At 38.5% G+C, this 20,092-nt stretch overlaps 1 protein-coding gene across 1 annotated transcript in view; it reads left to right on the top strand.

Moving 5' to 3' along the window:
• gabrb4 (gamma-aminobutyric acid type A receptor subunit beta4) overlaps positions 1-18,647 on the top strand; it is a 66,872-nt gene extending 48,225 nt beyond the window's left edge. The window contains exons 5-10 of the mRNA XM_063485528.1: positions 2,811-2,893; positions 6,742-6,879; positions 8,984-9,136; positions 10,213-10,469; positions 11,196-11,285; positions 11,591-18,647. Coding sequence (XP_063341598.1) covers positions 2,811-2,893; positions 6,742-6,879; positions 8,984-9,136; positions 10,213-10,469; positions 11,196-11,285; positions 11,591-11,944 — 1,075 coding nt within the window. The 3' untranslated portion in view covers positions 11,945-18,647. The remainder of the gene's footprint in view (positions 1-2,810; positions 2,894-6,741; positions 6,880-8,983; positions 9,137-10,212; positions 10,470-11,195; positions 11,286-11,590) is intronic.
• Positions 18,648-20,092: the final 1,445 nt, after the last annotated feature.

The raw sequence follows: 20,092 nt of genomic DNA on the forward strand, positions 1-20,092 counted from the left end.
ACTGGAAGTTGCTGACCTACATCTGCTGACATTTCCAAATCCCAGCCCCTCGCTGTGAGCCATCCAAGCTCGTGCCTACTCAGTGATGATTCTCTCCTGACTTGTTAACTGTCACATATAAAGTCAATTTCATTTCTTGTGGGCTTCTCTTCTTTTTTTTGCAGAGGGGTAAAGAATTCATTTCTGTCCATTACTCTGAGCTGCTGTTTCTGCAGCTGCCTGGATTTCACTGCTCCACTGTGCTGCTGTATCAGGGGTATTGTCTTTTAAGAATAGTAACAGTGTCTTGACAGGATTTGTCTTCCTGTTTATGATCAAAAACGACCCATTGTATTAGTTTTCTCTGGGGGTTTTTTTTTTTTGGCACTCTTTTTTGGATGTTTTGTTGATGTTTGCTGTGCAATCATTTAAAAAAAGAGAGTTATGATTTTACCCTTATTTATTTTAATTAATAATTTTAACTGCAGTAAAGGAAAATGTTAAATTGATCATTTAGTCAATGTAAAAAACACAACACAGTGTTTGATGGGATTGCATAAAACTGCAGATATCTGCACTTCATGACGAATAATCTATAGGCAAGAGACAAGATTACTGATAATGGAAACTGGCTGCTTTCTGTTTGTACGAGGCTATTAGCTCAAATTCTGTTGACTCCTTGAGTTTTCAGTGCAATTTCAGCACCAAGACCAAACCTGGCTATTATGTAGACTATCTATAACAGAAGCCCCAAATGATTTGAAATGAGCTCTGATAATTTATCTTTCTTTTTTTGTCTTTGTGTTCTTTCTGTCATCTGAACTGCAAAGGACTCAACTTTTAATATGATGATGCCATAAAAAACAATCTCATAGGCAAGTAGTAGTAGTAGTAGACTGTAGTGATCACAGGTAAAGGTATGTAGGGAGGTGGTCTGGGTGGATGGACAGGTTTGCTAAACACAAGAGGAAACATTCAAATGTAACCCAGGAGACCTCTGTTTGTTTCCAACTGGTAGCCAATGTTTCTTTTAACTGTGAATGTTCTACTTTTTCCTTGTCTTTATTATTGTAATCATGATATCAAAGGACTGCTGCACTATCCCCTTTCAGCTGTTTATTTTATCTATGAACTTCAATCCCAATTGTATGTTTGCATAAATCTAGCTTACTCCAAACCCTGGTCTTTCTCTAACATGGTGTTCATGGTGCTCATATTACAAGTGCAGGGAGAAACCGACTAAATGGACTCATATAGCAATTCTAAACTGTAATTATTGTTAACTTTGACTTTTTTCAACTTTTGGTCTCAAATCATGATTGCCAAGGGACCTTTTCTGTTAATGTAATTAGGCATGATGTTATCTTGTCACAGTGTGTAACAATAGTGGCCCTGCTATACCCTCTCAGCAGAAGATCGCTGTGAGACAACAGGGAGGTGCGGTACAGTAGAGCAGAACAGCATGCAGATTGAACAGCTTACTGCTTGTGCAGCAGAATGCAGCACAGTGTCATTGTGAATAATAAACACATACGTGTCGCACACTTTGTTTATGTATATGTATAATTTTCTTTACCCTTCATGGTGCCTTTTGCCATCATGGCTCTAGTAGCCACACATGCTGGGGTGTAAATATAGCCAAATCAGCTTCAGCAGAACATATTTTGTTTTCCAATTACCTGCCAGCAGAACTGTGTTCACGCCACCATGACCAATTTACAGACTCTGTGTTCAAGCAATATATTTCCAGCACAAAGAGCTTATTATCTAATGTATTTCTAATTCTAGTTATGGTAGATGGTTGTGTATATTTGCTTGTTATATTAGTATAAAACCATGGACTCTGGCAGCATCTGTGGCTTATATGATTCAGTGTGTCCCAAAAGTATTGTATCCTCTAAAAGCTGAAACTTTGTGAGATGCTATCATGCTCTCACATGAATGTGCTGCTTGCTTCTGTCACAAGGCGATGACCTGAAAGTTAATTTACTGTAAATATATTTTACTTGCACAGGGCAACAGTAAGCAAATGAGAACTGGTGTGATGAACACATACCAGCTGGTATAAACAGCAGAAATGTAATAACTGAAATCTGCTGCACCGGTGAATATCTCAAAGACCCCCACATGTGTAATTTGTAGCCAAAGCTGCTTTCCCGTGCGCCTTGATTTATTGGCATTAAGCTACTATGCATACATTTTTCTAAAGCTACCTGGCAGAAATGCATATCTCAGAGCAAGCAATAAATAACATAAATCGACAAAATCCTACGCAGGCGCTGAGCAGTTAGTGATCCACATAAAACGAAATAACATCACCAGACCTCAAAAATCACAAATGTATAAATCACACTGAAGTCTCACATTTTCCCCTTTATAGAAAAGAACCTACAAAGCTATGTATGTTCAGACCCATAGGGACAGGTAGAGTATTGACAAACTGTCATCAAATCAATGACCTGCAGAATAATTACTCTTAAAGGGAATTTTGATTATGGAATCGTCATACTAATGGTTCATTATTATGTACAACACGACAAATGATGACCTCTATATTAAAGGAGAAATATAAAAATGTCAAGAAAAGGAAGAATTTGAAAAAAGAAAATCTACTTCCTGCAGATCTCCTGACCATGAGCTTCACATGTGCCGTAAAAAGGTTAATGCAGGTTTTGGATTCATGCAGGATTAGAACTTGAAACTTCCAGGTAAAGGACCACTCCTTACCCCACTGCACTATGTCTTCCTTGTTGTTGGACTTTTTACTACTCCCCTCATCTGGTCTCATCTGTACCAGGTCTTCATGTCTCTATTCTGTCTTTGTCTCACAGGATAACCACTACTGCTGCTTGCATGATGGACTTAAGGAGGTACCCTCTTGATGAACAGAACTGCACCCTGGAAATTGAAAGCTGTGAGTAATGCAAAAGACCCTTCAAAAGAAAATAACATACCTACAGCCATAAGTATAAATTTTTGTTCTCAGTCAAACTGTGCAATGCTCAGAGAAATAGCAAAAAACCCAAGAGCTACTTCTCAGACCCTACAGGCCTTAGTTAGCATGTTAAATGTTAAAATTCATGACACTACAATTAGAAAAAGTATGCAAGAATGCACTGCATTTGAAAAAATCCAAAAAACCATATCAGCACAAACATGTAGGCACGGTGGTGGAAGGGTGATGATTTGGGCTTGTTTTGGAGACATGACCAGGACCTCTTCTGTATATCAAATGATTGTACAATCAAATGTGAGGCCCTCTGTCTAACAGCTAAACCTTGTCCGAAACTGGACCATGTAGCAGGACAATGATCTCAAGCAGGATGGATGAAAAAGAATCAATGTTGCAGCCTCAATTAACTAAAGCAACTTTTAAGGAGAGTAGCCCAAACTGTGAGGAGGAAGAAAAGTTGAGAATAATTATTTAAAAGCAGTATGGTTAGTCTGGGAGCTTAACTCTATTTTATATCAGAATTTTTGTCATATTTTTACTCCCCAGGCCTGATAATAATTTTCCTTCATAAACTGATGCATAAAAGGTTCAAGAGTTTCGCATAATGCAGACGGCCCCCAGTATGCTCCACCCTAATGTTCAACCATGGCTTTTTGCTAGCTAATCACTACAATACAGGTAATCTATATTGAATTAGATGCAAATACAGAAAGTTTTATTTTGGTTTATTTTGTAGCATGAGGAATTAGAAAGATATTTGTCATCTTTGCACATGTATGGCAATTGTCTGATGTTTAACCCTCGGTGTATATGACTTCATGACTGCCTTCAGAAAAAGAAAAAGTTGCAGTGCTTGATGATGTGCATTGATTACTCATCTCCAAAAGAGACAGTAATCAATCCAAAAGGGTTTTTAGGGTGCATAGATCAGCAAAGAACGCAGAGGAGAGAAACTAATATGACCGTAAATGACTGCAAAACTGAGCTGAAATAAAATACACGCACAAAAATTAGATAACTTCTTTGGTTCCTTTCATTAGTCTGGGAAAACACCGATACACTCGAACTGTCTGCGTTCTTTACAGGAAAAGGGAGGAAAATTGAATCTATTTGGATGACGACATCACTTAAGTTGATGAAATAGGAAGTGAGGTTGAGATATAGTCCCTATTACTGGCAAAATCTTTTTCCCTGTTGCTGCCTTTTTAATGTTGCGGCTAAGTTTTGGCTGAGCTGAAGTCTCAGTTTTAATAGTCACAGTCCGCCATCAGTGTGACAGATGGACCAAGCCAGCCGTGGATTATTCAGTGGCAAAGGCCAGTAATTAATACTGCAAACCGTAGTGAACTTTTAATGTGTAACATAGTGTCCACATTAATAAATAATATACTAACTCTACCCATCACATCCACATCATACATTTCAATGAATAATTTGTACATAAGACATGTAACCAATATATCGGTAGCAAGAAGGCAGTAATTAGTTATTGGTTAGGTTCCATTTAGCACCAGATTCAGGGCTTATCAGCAATGATTCATGTAGAAGGTAGTCTGGACCCAGATACTTTGAATAAGGTAGTGTGTTTCTTTCAAAAAGTCGGAACTTTTTCAGTATGTCCTAAAGGGGCAGTTTGACATTTTGGGAAAGACTAATAAGTTAGCCATGCTCACCGAAGGATTAATAAACAGTCTTACCACTACCACAACACAAAGCCATCAAACAATACTTGTGTTAACCAAGAAAACAAAGTAAAAAACAGTCATAAACTCAAAGTAGCGTATGCTCTACCCATAATTTGCCAAAAGATGCACAATGCAAAACTACAAACATCAACAAAGTATCAAAAAAGACCAGGAAGGGTTTGGGATATTTATCAATTTCCTGGTCTCAACCCAACAGTGCATGCTTTTCAGTTACTAAGTACAAACCTGAAGGCAATCCTTATATTTAAAATTGTGTTAATTATTAATTTTGATCCTCTGAAAACGAGTGGGCTGTGTTTAAAAGTGTCTGTAATTCCCAAATAGTTATTGAAAAAAAAGCCCTTGAAATAAAAACTAAAAGTCTGCACTTCACTTTAAACTTTCTTATAAAATACAACTCCTAACATTAGCTGGCAGCTGTTTCACATATTATTTTCCCCCAAATGCTTTAATTTCAATAAATCATTATCCGAGAGAAAAATATGCTTGTGGTGTAATTAAAAATTGTATTTGCTTGATCATTTTCATTGACAGTTCCATCAATCAAATCCACTTGCTCAATACACCAGATATTTTGTGGTTCATGTTGTTCAAGATAAAACTGCCTAGCATTTACCCTCGGGGATTTCAATAAGCAATCAAATATGGACAGGCTGTGAATTAAAGACTTGCATGAATTTCTGCTATTTACAGTCATGGAAGCTATGCACTAGTCAATGGTGCACATTAAACATCAGTTTGATTTATAAGTCAGCCACTTGTTTCAATTTCATGGACAATGTCCCATTTCCTATAACCTAAAAGAGAGATTTAATAGTAATGAATCCTGGTCCCTTACTGAATGCAGTCCAGGTCTGAGCACAGAGTAGTAGAATGTGAAATGGAGTAATACTTCTCAGACTGAGAAACGGCTCTGCAGTGAATGCATGCTGGCCTACTGACATAAATCTAACTGTGGTCACTTTCAATTGCGCTGCCAGTTGAGAATATGTGGGAGCGTCATACCTATGATACAGTATATGTTAATTTATGTAGCTATTAATGCATACGGGGCTGTATCTTCACAGGAGATGGGATAGTGAAGCATGTGATTATGGATTGGTAGATTTAAGTCTTAAGCAAAAATGTGTTCTTCCTGCTCCCACTGCTTGACTACACTTGATCTTTTACTTAACAAATACACCAAATGAAAAACTACAACAAAAACATGAAAGTTTGTTACACGTAAAAGTTCCAGATTGTGACACAAATTTGATATTAGACAAACATAACCCAAAATACAGTTTTTAATGATGATAGCTTTTATTAAGGAGAAAAAGCTATCTGAATCTACCCGTCCCTATGTGAAAAACAAATGCCACATGCACTTTTTTGAGCCACCCTTGGCAGCAAGAACTGCAATCAAGCATTTGCAAATACTGGCAATGAGTCTTTCGAATCACTATGGAGTTTTTTTTTGTTTTGTTTTTTAGCAGGAACGGTCTGGCCCTTTTAAGGTCTTGCCAAAGCATCTCAATTAGATTTAAGTCTGGACTTTGACTGCTACATAACCCCAGTATGCATGAGCTTCAGGATACAAACTGATGGCAGGGAATTCTACTTCAGGACATTCTGGTAACGAGCAGAAATCCTGGTTCATGCTCCTGAAGTAGCAAAGCAACCCCAGACCATCACACTACCACTACCATGCTTTTCTGTTGATATGATGTTCTTTCTTTTTTTAAAGAAAAACTTTTTTTTTTTTTTGGGGGGGGGGGGGGGGGGGGGGGGAGTTATGCCTGTCAAGTGGTCAACATTGGAACTACTCCATGGACACCATTTTTCCCAGTCTCTCTCTTATTGTTGAATCATGAACTCTGACCCTTACTGACATAGATAGATAGATAGATAGATAGATAGATATTTTAGGAAGACAGTCAACAGACATATAAAGACACCATGTTCCTGAACTCTCAGTGACTTGAAAGCAGTGCAGGCCCTGACTTATTATCCATACTCATGTATCAGACTTCATACAGAAATGTGGTTGACTTTAACGAGGATTTCTTTATCACATTTACACCTCCCTCCCCTGACTTCTCATTTTCCCTGACCTTGGCACAGATGGATATACCACAGATGACATTGTATTCTTCTGGGAAGGAGGAGACAATGCTGTTACAGGCGTTGACAAGTTAGAGTTACCTCAGTTCTCCATCGTGGCCACCCAATTGGTGTCCAAGGAGGTCATCTTTACTACAGGTAAGAATGCTTCACATCTATTTAGACAGAGCCTGCATACAAGCACAATAAATCACAATATAAATGCAGAAATTTAGAAACTGAGCTGCTGGTTATGGAAGCCTGAAATGGTCCAGCAAACATCTTTTTTTTCTCACAAATTAGAGATTATAGAGAACTGTCTCATCAGGATTACTCATGCAACACTTCTAAAACTCTTGATTTAGCTTTTATTTATCATTATTGCTATTAAAAGAATCATAACTACAAGAAAACTACTGCTGTGCACAGTGAGCTATGAAGATGGAGAGCAATGATGAGAGGGAGGCTGTTTTTTCCAGGAATTAAACTACCAATTAACAAAACATATCTTGTTTACTTTAAACAAAAAGTGCAAAAGCAGCAGCTTTTATATTGCCTTATACTGTATACTTCTTGGCCTGTGGCAGTGCCTCCTTGCAATCTTGTCAGTTTGCTCGGCAAACGTCAGTGACTCCGGGGATGAGATGTGTTAATTAGAGCGCTTGAGAGAGATAAATAGCTTTATTAGTAGGTGAGCTTTTTCCCCTCTGAATACAGGCATGCTAGCTCATTATCCTTATTTGCAGTATTTATGTTAAGCTAACACTTCACCCTCTCTGTGCTTCGTATTCAGCGTACGGATTATTAATCTTCTCATCGGACTTTCAACAAGTAAAGCTGTAGAAGCGACCTTAGACATGTAACATGAATGTCCTTTTAGTTGTGTTTCAACTGATTCCAACTTCCCTTAAGCAACCAGACAAGGGTAAACAGAGGAAAAAGTCGAATGTATGATTAATAATTCATTGAGTTTGACAACTTCCAATAATATTTGTTGCTGCTCTTTATCTGGCATGTATTTATCACATTTGATAAAGCATTTATGCGAATGTACCAGTCCATTAAAAGATTTACAGGTAATTTGAGGTTGCTACATCTACAATACAATACAAGTGAAAATCATGCAAAGAAAAAAAAAGTGGAAAATTGTCCTTTGGTGAGACGCACTACAGATGCATTATTCTTCCCGATGACAAGATTACAGATCAGTGACTTAAAGGTGGTAAGTCAGGTAACACATTGGTCCAAAGCCAACAACTACAGTTTCTATTGTGTGGTGGTGCATTAGTGCAATGGCACGGGTAACCTTTACATCAGTGAAGCTCCCATTAATACTCAATAAAATTCATGAAGATTTTAGAGCAGCACTTTTTGCCGAAAGTTCTTTCAGCAACATAATGTCCAACCAAATCCTCTTGGAGTTATAGCATCCAGAGTAAAAAAGTAAAAACCGACACTGGATAACACATTCACCTTTCAAACCTGTGAAATTATCTGCTCAGTTCCCAAATGCTCATCTTTTTGTGTAAAAAAATGACGAGATGTAACACAGTGCCCCTGTCGCAACTTTTGCTGACAGTTTCACACTCAAAATGAAATTCTTTTAGACATAAACATGCCCTTGCACGATTTCCAATTAAATATTGTGCTCAAAATGTTTTGTACATCATTGTATTCTAGTTTTATTTACATTTTTTTTTAAATATCTTGTCTAGACAGCAGAGAAACCATCCATCAGTGTTTACATTAGCTGATAGTTTTCCTAGAAAACATTTTCTGGTAAGATTCTGCAATAAATGACTTACTGCACACATTTTTCTTCCTCTCAGCGTATAGGCATGCACTGCAATTATCCACCTTTAAAAATGGCCGTTTGTTAATGTTTAGAGGACAGAGAAAGTGCAAAAGAAAAGCAGAGCAGCTCACTGTGACAATTCTCAGAGGGATGCTGGAGCTGCCTGCTGAGATAGGGGGTTGCAGAAAAATCTGCCTCGTTTGCGACTTTCTGCCATGTTTAATTGGAATCGAACTTGTCCCTGGAAAGGAATCCATCGCTTTGGGGAAATTAAGTGCTCCATCTGAACAAATGGAGAAATGACTACCCTGCGTGTTGTCAAAGTGCAGAGTTTGGAACACTTAAATTGTGCCAACGTTTCTCCCTTCTTTTTTCCTTTCTTTCTTTTTTTTTTTTTTTACTAATGTGTTTTCACTCTTCTCCTGCTCTTTTCCAAAATCACCCATCCTCCATCCTCTCTCCTTACAGGTGCATATCCAAGGCTTTCACTGAGTTTTAGGATTAAGAGGAACATTGGATATTTCATCTTGCAGACATATATGCCCTCCATCTTGATCACCATCCTCTCCTGGGTCTCCTTCTGGATCAATTACGATGCCTCTGCAGCTCGGGTGGCCCTGGGTAAGCCGCAGCCACTGCTGCATTATTAAACTCATAACTATCCCTGCTAGAATATATTTATTATCTCAGGAACGAACAACATGTGGCTGTCGTGCAGTGTTACTTGTTCCTGTGTAACTCTGAAGCATATACAGGCAAATGACTGATAGATAATTACAACAAACGCACACCTAAAGGTCATAGTGTCAGCTATTTTCAATAGGACATTGCGGTCATGTGGAATTTCTTTTGTTCCCAGAAATTAGTCCAAAAACAGAATAACACAACTATTTCAGTGAGACAGTATTAAAAAAATCTTTATTTTAAATATATTATTTTTATTGCAAATAATTAGTAGCAACACGAGGCCTAGCTACACTACCAAAATTGGTAACTTTCATGACACTTATCCAATTTCTCAAGTATTCTCAGAGCATTGTCTGCCATGATAATTGAATAAACCGCATCAAAGTGACTAACGCTATGATAGTTAGACTAAGATGTGATCAGGGTGGCACGGTGGCATGGTGATGGTGCAGCGTCCTCTGTTCAAATCCACCCCCCGGCTGGGCCCTTCTGCGTTTGGATGTTTTCATGGTCTTTCTCTGGCAGTCCAAAGACAGGCTTATGTTAGGTTCACTGGTGATTGTAAATTGGAGGTAGATGTGAATGGTTGGCTGTCTCTCTGTGTTAGTGACAGAGGCCCTGTGAAAGCGGCGAACTGTAACTCCTACTTTGGAGCCAATCAATGAACTCTAGTAAAAATATGTATCCAATTACATTTACTTAGCAATCCCACTTTTCTCCTTATCTCCTCTAACACGCGTTAAAGGCAAATATTACTTAGGTACCGCTATATTAGCAAAGCAATGCAAGATTTAAAGGGAGAAAAGAACACTGGAATGAGATTTTTGTCTAAATAAAAGTAAACTGTGCACTCCTTTCACCACTTCTATCACCACGCAGTAAGTAACGATACACAAGTACAGTTTGGAGTAAAAGCGTGTACATGTGCAGTATCTGACGGCCTCTGCGTTTCTTTTCTGTGTGTGTGTGTGTGTGTGTGTGTGTGTGTGTGTGTGTGCTGCTGTACTCAGGTGTGACAACGGTGCTTACCATGACCACTATTAACACCCACCTTAGGGAGACTCTCCCAAAGATTCCATATGTGAAAGCCATCGACGTCTACCTCATGGGCTGTTTTGTGTTTGTGTTCCTGGCCCTGCTTGAATATGCCTTTGTAAATTACGTGTTCTTTGGTCGGGGCCCCGCGCAACAGAAGAAACTCAGCGAGAGGCTGAACAAAGCCAACAATGAGCGCACAAGATACGAAGAGAAGCGCCTGAGGGAACAGGTTTGCATCTTCATCTGCCGCCTCTCTCTCTCTCTCTCTCTTTTCCCCCCCCTTTTTTTGTACTCCACCTCTCTGTGTCAGTCAGAGAGGTGTCAGTCAGAGTTCAAGTACAAAACAACAATGTTCTGCACATAAGATTTCGAGCCACAGCCATCTTATCCAAAGACACATATGCATACACTAGTCCCTGAAGTAATCTTCCACAAGCATACTGATGCCACCACAGCCTAATATGCATTCACCGACCATCATCCATTGCTTCTCCCTCAAGCACTGACTGCTTTTTATCGAACATAGCCTTTTTCATTGAGATACCTATTCATCTAACTCAACAGTGGTGTAAACATTCCCATTTCTTATTTAGGTTGTTGTCTATGTTTATGCTGTAGGCTTTATTCACTCTCACTCGGCCGGCCTTATATTTCAGCGCCTGTTTTCCTGCAAAATGAAAAAAAAGAAAAATTGGATAAACATCAAAACGCAAGATAAGGGAGCATCAGCACTTATGCAATTTGCCAATGACAGATGCTAAAATGGAGTGAAAAAAGCCCCCCCCCCCTTTCCTGTTTTCCTGTGTGTGAGGTACTAAAAATGCTATGCTTATTCAAAAGTTGTTCCTGTTAACTCTATGTCTTATGCCTTGTGTAATTTCTGAGAAAATGTGCTTATTTGCCAGTATTTTTATAGCCGTTTAATGTTCTCTTCATTTTTCTTTCACATTGCAAGGACTCCATTTCCGTGCCGTTTCAAACCAACACCTTCAGGTCATTTACACAGCGAAGAAATCTGTATCTCGAGGAACAAAGAAAAGTTGGGGTACATTTATTTAGCAATCATATCAGCTGTAGGCCAGACCTCAAGATAAAGTAACTTTTGTTAAAAACAGAAAAAGAAAAAAGAAAATAATAATAGCAGTAATATATAAAGAAAGTCTTGTTAACTATTTCTGTTGCATGCGAGAAATGACATTCCATATCATCCCTGCATTTTGCTTAAGCTTGACAGCTTGTGGGATGGGAGGGGGGGTTTAACATAAGTATCAGTTTTAATGGGATTAATGGGGCTGCTCCTTGGCATTTCAGCCCTCGCTGAATCTTTGTGTCTTTCGCCGCTTTGCACAGGTGGATGCTTATGGAAACATCCTCCTCACCACACTGGAGATGAATAACGAAGTGATGCCTTCTGACGTGGGGAGCAGCGTCAGTGACTCTCGGAATTCGGTCATGTCCTTTGACAGCTCCGGGGTCCAATTCAGGAAGCCCATGGCCCCCCGAGATGGCTTCAGCCACCACTCGCTGGATCGGAGCGCCATGCGGAGCCGGGCCAACTGTCGGCTAAGACGACGCTCCTCCAAGCTCAAGTTGAAAATCCCCAACCTGTCAGATGTTAGCACCATTGACAAGTGGTCCCGGGTCATTTTCCCTATCACCTTTGGATTTTTCAACCTTATCTACTGGTTGTACTATGTGAAATGATGTGCATCCCACAAGGAATCATGGGCCATATTTTGAGAGCACATTAAATTGGCTTTGATACAGTTCCAAAATATGTATACACATATACGAGTTGAACATATGTATATGCATATTTCTATATATTATATTTATATATACACATGTGAAATCCGAAAGACCTTTCTGCTGTACAAAGTATTAATAGGATGACTTGAATGTTTAAGAATAATTGTGAAAGAAGAATTTGGAGGCTTTGAGTTTCTTTTTCCTGCTGAAACGAACAAAACAAACACGAGATCCCACCAGGGGGTTTTTGGAACTAAAGACTGCATGATATTTTTGCTAAAAAAAAAAAAAAAGAAAAAAAAGAAAAGGGGGAAAAAAGAGAAGAAAAAAAGAGAAAGCGAAAGCTCTCGAGAGAGAAACGATGTCTCAGAGTCCCATTGACTTTTTATTGATACTTACTGTAATCAAAAATCCTCTTCTGCAGCTCATGAAATCAGTGGTGGCTTGTCTGTTCAGGCATCAGCTGAGTGAGATCCTTGGCACCCCCCCCGCGCCCGCTCCCCACACGCACCCCTACAGCCGAATCCCCCACCTCCCCCACCCCCGCCATCACCCATGGATAACATGCACGGAAATCTCCGGTTCTACTATGTACAGCAACCTTGTTTGGATTATGTGTTGTTCCTTGGGTTTTTTGAAGTGATATCGTTCTCTTTATCAGACATCAGCTCTGGCCTAATGGTCTCCATTAGAGGGCTGCTCGGATGGGGGACGACCGCCGCATTCTCGACGAGAGTCAACACAACCCTTGTATTCCTTTCTCTTCTCATGCTGTTTTTAGAAACGCGTCCTCGTTGAGGATTGGGTGGGGGTGGAGGGTTGGAGGTTGAGGGAGAGGGCTCCTTTTTTTCATTACGGTTAAAAACAAAATACTGATTATTGTAGATATGGTTTTGACTTGAAAAATACTGTGATTTCAGAGAGTGTCAGAACATGTTCTAGAGCTAGGGCATTACAAGATAAAAGAGTCAAAGGTATGCATTACTCATTTTGATTGTTTGGAGATAAAAAAAGCATATTCTGTACATTTTATCATTCAGTATTCTCATGAAAGTATATTTGTGCTGTTTCTTTCCTCCTAACGACGCTCTTTAGATGCAGCGTTCATTGACGTCATATCCTGCTTTGTGTTTGCTAAGAGGAAATGGAGGATTGCTTTTGTGATTCGTTTGAAATTATTCTGCAGTGAAGATGTACGAACATGTATATTCAAAAGAGTCAACATATCCGCCTACAGTTTGACCAGTTGTCATTGAGTATATAGTATTCTTTTTTTATTTTGTTTTGTTCGTTGAGCATTTTTCTCAGTGTCGGAGGCTCTGAGGTCGAGATTATTTGATCGGGATAGTATCGGGCAGCACGTTCAGAAGGTGGTGGGGAAAAAAGTATTCAACGTTTCAATCTTAAACTCAGTCAGTGCCATCCCACACGTACGCCAAACCCCGAGGATCAGAAACGACAGCCTATAGGCAGGAAGGATTCTTGGGGGGGAAAGTGTCCCAGAAATAGCCATAAATTGAATGATGTAACAACCAAAAGGCCTACAATCCATATGGATTATTGCTGTTTTGCTCAAACACAAACACACACACCTACACACACACATGCAGACACACACACATTGCATTTTCAGTGCTCAGGTTCATTTGCAAAGAAAAAAAAACCTCTAAGATTTTGTATTTCATCATTGTATTTTTAGTTTTTTTAATAGGCCTGGTTAATAGTGTATATAGGTTGAAAAATTGTAGCCACTAAAAAGCGTTTATGATATTAAAGCAGATGGACAGCTGACACTCTATAAAAGTTTTGAAAGACAGAAAAGAGAGCAAAAAGCAGCAACATACACAACCAAACCTTGTAGGGGCAATGGCCCCGGAGAAACATATAAAAGTTACAAAGAGAGCAAATGTGACCTACACACAAACATCTGGGATAAGACTGGCATGGAAGGGCAACATATTAATGAAGTGAAGGTGTCTAAGGTGTGTTAAAATAAAAGGAGTGCTAATCAGAAACCAATTTGTCTCCTTACGTCTTAGTGAAGTTTGTATTGTGATGTGGCCCAAGCCTTGAGCTGAGTTTAGTATTCCTTATTGTGTACATTTTATGCATTGTTGTCTTATTCTCTAGAAGCAAAAAAAGAAGAACAATCACTGTTGAATATAAAGCAACCCATGAAATCATACAGAAAGACAACAAGAGTAACACAAATACATAGTGTAGTGCGTTTATATCGGATATCTTGTCTTTGTTCCAGCAGCCAAGTAGTCTGCTGTCTCGGTGATCCTAAAGTCTAATCATGTGGCCAGAACACAGCGATTACTGAAGAAAAGGAAATAGTTATTTATGAGAAAATTTGACCAAGCCCGGGAGCAGGTTCTCTTGTTAAGTGAAGATTACATATTCAGTGGCGTACTGTAGCAAGGGTAAAGCATAGAAAGGGGGTGGGGTCTTTTAAAGTTGCCAAATGAAAGTGAGTTAAGGCTGTCAACAAAAAACACAGGCAGTGGTTACGACACGTCTAAAAAAGCCCAGTACCAGTTTTAAAATAGCATTTCACTGATTTAGCATCACACTCCTATCAGACTGTCAGACTCTGGATGGACAGTTTAGAGCAAAAAGAAGGAGAAATGTCTTTTTTTAAAGAAAATTATTATTCTCATAAATCTTTTCATGTTAGAGTCTTGCATCTACGGAAGAAACTCCACCAAAATGGCATCACTTGGAGCACAAAAGCTTTATGCAGCTTCGTTCACATATGCAGTAGTACCGCCAAACACCCGCCCAACTAATGCTAAAGTGGAGTGCCCCTTTGACATAATTATACGCATCCCTGTTACACATATGCTGCAATTTTAACATATGAGGATGTTCTGATGTAAGACATTCAATTGACATCATTACTGTACACAGTCCTCAGTTTTCCAGTCGTTTTTTTGCAGTCAGATTTTGATTGCACTCCCACAGTATGGACAGTCGACATTAGGGGTGTCACGATAACCGTTTATAAGCATTAACTGTGATATTTAGGAATGAAATATGGATCTTGTGCTAATTATGCACATGTAATAAATGTTTTGCTTTTGTTTTTTTGTATGCCTTTGCAGAGTTACAGTCACAGTCCCTCATAACTTCCATGCAGTTGTATTATGAGTTTCATTAATTTGCCAAAAAAAGAACCCAAAATAAACAACGTTATATTAGAATTTGACCAACAGCATTAGTGCCTTTTTTTAAAATTTTGATAATGTTGTTGATTTATTTTATTTTTTTTTATCGTGACAGCCCTAATTGGTAAGTGATACACAGAGTTCTCTGAGTTAGGGAGAGAGATATACATATTCCAATTTATGTTGCAGGTTACAATAAAACAAGGGTAATGATAAATGGAAGTTCATACCAGTAACACACAATTTACTTCTTTTCTTTTTTTTCAATTTTAATGAATTTTTGTCATTTCATTCTGCGCTGCACACTAACAGCTTGTCAAACTGTTTGAATGGAATTTGGTGGATCTTCACTAAGAATTTGGTCAAACTATGAGGCCAGATTATACCGTTTGTTCTAGTATAAACAAGCACTTTTTGTTTGTTAAAGTATCACAACCACAAGTGTTTTTAAGTAAATTGGTGGAACGCGTTTGACTAGGGTTCAATGATTTGCACTTACACTACATTTTGTGATGTAAACTGACACAAGTATCACATTCTTGTTCAGGTTGGTTTATTGCCAGAAATCAATTCAAGCATCCATTTTCATATATCTATCTATGTATATATATATATATATATATGTATATATATATATATATATATATATATATAGATATAGATATTTTTTGTCAATAGTAAATGCATATCTTTAATAAACACCAAGCAAATACGGAGGGAAAACATTAGCGGCCCTTGCATGCTCGCAGAAGAAGAAGAAAAAATACAACAACAACAAAATTCCACCACTCATTTCAGGGAGAACATGTATTACCTGCTTTCTGAACACGAAATCAGCACATTGTTCCCCAAAAAGCTGTGAGGATCTTCTGTTCTATGCTTTCACTTTAAATTTTTTGCTTATATGAGAGAGAAAATAAATTTCTTTTGACACATGTTCATGGAGTGGAGCAGGAGGAGGAGGAGAAAAAATGTGTTGAACTGATTTCAATGTGAATTTTCTTGCCTCTAGTGTATATGTGTAATTACATGTGAATTGTACTGTAAATATGATATCTTTCACTTAATAGTTCTTAATGCATGAACAAAAACATGGCAGTTCGTAATACCAGCTAGCCTCACTGCTAATGGCATGGACAGCTTCTCTAGCATTGGCATACTTCTGCAAACGAAACCTAAAAAATGAAACAGAAGAAATACACGGTGTGCACAAAATAATGGAGAAATCAATGCAAAGTCCTCTGACAGTGAAGGAGTTTCTGGTGGTCCCGAGTTTGTATCGGTTCACCCATTCCCTCCAGAACAAGGCTAATGCTAATGCTGTTGAAGATGCCTGGAAATTACAGTATGCGGCCTTGGTGCACTCTCAGCGAATGGGAATTTCCCATTAACTTTAGGATTTGCAGAAGATTTCAGTACAGGACACCTGCTGCATTTACCTCAGCCATGGATAAACCACTCAGTCATCCGCGAATCCTCTCAGAAAATTAAGGGCATGATCGGCTTGCTGGCTCGTAGAGGCTAGAGGAGCAGGTTTGCCTTAAGAAGGCGAGTGGGATGTTCTTACCTGTTCCTCAACAAGACAGTCGCATGTGCCCTTGAGCAAGGCACTCAGCCAGTTGCCTAAATGCAACTGCTCAGTTGCACAAATCTGTGTAGGATGGCAGTGAAGTATTTTTTAGCGGGGGTGAGGGTATTAATACAAAATTGTTCCCTGGGTGCATGTAAAGATCCACGAATCTCATAGTATTATTAAACAGTTTTGATTAGTTAATGTGGGCTTGTGCTCTTTTCGATGTTCTATAAAGTGCCACGTTAAATGCCATTACACATCTTACCAAAGTTTCATCTCCAGTCTTCACATTAGCTCGCTTTCATGTGGCACTGAAAGAGTGAACCACAACCATGCGAGCATGTTGAACCAACCAAAACACCAGAACAAGGCTGACTGGCTCCTCACTGTTGGAAGAACTTTTGTTGGTGCATTCATTATTTTGTATGTACCTTGTAACTGGTTTTGTTTTGCATGACCTGAGTTTTAAAAGGTTAATTTTCCTACATTTTTACTCCGCACCATCTGATTCATCTCCACAGCCAGGAAGAGAAAGATCCAGTGTTTACATGCTCAAAATTGCACTTGTTTTACAGCCAGTTCTGCAAATCTTGTGAAACAAACTGTTCATAAAACTGGAGGACATATCGCGCGATTGTGGCAAAACGCGAATATGTACCTCTGCAAAAGTAACTGTAAATCACACAATTTGGAACAGATGCACCAAGCGGATGCTGTAGTTTTATCAGGTTCAGCATAAGCATTAACATCAAACACCCTTCAGCTACAAAGGATGTAAAGGATGCTTGCTATTAGCATCTGAACGTAAGCCATGTGATTGCACAGTGAGTTGGTGTTCCCTGTATTTTCCTCTCTAAAAAGTTGCCTCTGGTTAAGGTTTGTTGTCGGCTACTGTACGAGGTTTCCCGCAAAGAAGCTGTGCTAATTCCCACTTACGCATCAGTTTACTGTACCTCCTTCTTTAAAGGAGGAAGACTAGATCATGTTTAACCAGTAGGTAAGAAAATTATCCAACACTTTTTAAATTTTGGCAATGGAAGAAAACAAAAAAAGAACCCCACAAGATAAACAGCCCATTATTTTGCTTTTTCCTTTTGTTTCAGTATAAATTAGTAAATGATTTTTCTTCATTTCTGTGTTCATTTCGAATTTATTGTATTCGTTACATTTGTTATGGATTGTTATTCTTACTGTTGTTGTTGTTTTATCATAAGAAGGAAATGTAATTCATCTGATATACTGGCACTGGAAGAAAAATGCATTTGTTTTTTTGTACTGTAATTGTTTTGTTCACATTGGGCGCTTATTTGATTCAGTTGTTTAATAAGGTGTTTGATTTCATTTGGAGTACCAGTACTCATGAAATCAACATTTGTGTAGTATGAAGTTGTATTTTTTTTGTCAGTGCAAAATTAATGTTATAGTGTCGATCAGCTTTTTTAGGTGTTTGAACAAAATGTGTTTTTTACAAATACAAGGTGTTCAAGTATGTGGTATAAAAAGGGTTATCATTCAAACAACCGACTTTTTACAAATAAAGGCTTATACAGTAAAGAAAGCTAATGTCTTTTCATTTGCCCTTTGTGGACTAATATATGACACCGTTTCGTTTGACTTTTGATTAATTTCTTTTTCAGATATTAGTCCCCAAAAGGTAAATAGCATAAATACAATGTTGCAAAACAAGAGGACAAAATCAGGTATTTGCCATTGCTACTCCAGGTTGTTGTCAGAGCTCTCACCGCTTAGCTGGTGTCTTGCTTTTGATAAGGACTGCTGGATATGAAGACAGTCTGAAAACAAAAAATTAAGAAAAATCAAGAGTGTCTTCTTTTAATTTGATTACAAAACATTGCGCGTTTATGAGAATATACCTCCTTTCATACCCTATTTCCTGAATAAAGACGCAAAGTGACTCCTGCTGACAAGTGTAATATTTGCCCCTTTTTCAATTCAGGAACTATTAAGATTCATTTTTCTTTACATTCTTTACAGATGTATGATAATAAATCGTAGAGCAGGAATGCCTTTGTGGGGCAGTTTGCATTCTACAAAACACATGATGATTAATTTGCTCTTTGCTAAGACTCTTTGTCCTCTGGCTGAGGGCATGGTGCTATATATGGTTGCACATTAGGGTTGTTTTTTTCCTGGATGCAGTCTGGGCTTGAACTTTTAGATGGTGAAAGTGAATAGAATGGGCTCTAAATGTAATTGCACCTTGAGCAAAGACAGCAGTAATGATCCAGAGAGAGAGATTTAAAATATGTTGCACAAAGGCATCTAAACTTTAACAAACATTCATTACTGTCCAAATCCGCTTATTGATTATGCAGATCAAGTAGCGTGGTGGGTTTGGAGGGGCTTTGGGATGCAACCTGTGTCCCAGTCGTCAGTCTCATTTGAAGTAACAACCTGAATAAAAGCACATCAGTGTTTTAAATGTAAAGCATGTACTTTTACCACACTACCAACATTCTGTGACCTCCGAATGATCCAACAAGGCTTTTCATGCATAGACAAAATGTATTAACTCGTTTCGATGCTGTTTAAGGTCTGTTCATCAGCTGTGCAGTCATACTCAGAAAGCACAATATTTTCCACTGTGTGAAAGCCATGTTCCTCCCAAAGTGCAAAGACATTCAGTTCAGGTCCACCAGAGGCTTTAAATAGCCTTGTAGGTGTGAATGTGTTTGTCTACATCCATGTTAGCTATGTGATAGACTGGAAACATGTCAAGGTGAGCCCTTGTCAGATCCCTAGTGCTTGCTGAAATGGATTCCAGCCCACTCCTGTGACCGTGGAGAACATAAGATTTAAGAAGCGGACGGATACTTGCACTTTATATGTCTTTAAATACATGTAGCTATCTGTGTAGTTGCAATTACATAATGGAAAAAATATGTCTTTAAAATAAGTAACCAAATCAGCACATACCAGAATGTGCTGTTATTTGTGTATCAGTAGATTTAAAGAGTCATCAGTTCCATGCCTCTTAATGATTTTTAAACACAGATATCCTGAGATACTAACATTTCAGTGTTGTGCACCATTACAAACTAGACTAGGTAAAGTTTTAAGTGCTTATTAGCTTCAAAGTTCAGCTCATTAGTCAAGTTCATAACAGAAACATCGATGCTGCATTTACTATCCTCACTGGTGGCTTTGGCTGGGGACACGACATAATAGATGGATTTTTCATAATTTCCAGATGGGTTGCATCACCGGTCAATAAAATATTCAAGCAAAAACTTCTATATCTTATTACCTCAGTTAAGAAGCTTAATAGAGTTGTTGATCTTTTACCTGTTTAGATATATTGCCTGCCTACAATAACCTAGCTGCTTAAGCTAACATGTC

This window comes from Pelmatolapia mariae, linkage group LG10_11 (assembly GCF_036321145.2).
Source record: "Pelmatolapia mariae isolate MD_Pm_ZW linkage group LG10_11, Pm_UMD_F_2, whole genome shotgun sequence".
NCBI classification, from domain to species: Eukaryota; Metazoa; Chordata; class Actinopteri; order Cichliformes; family Cichlidae; genus Pelmatolapia; species Pelmatolapia mariae.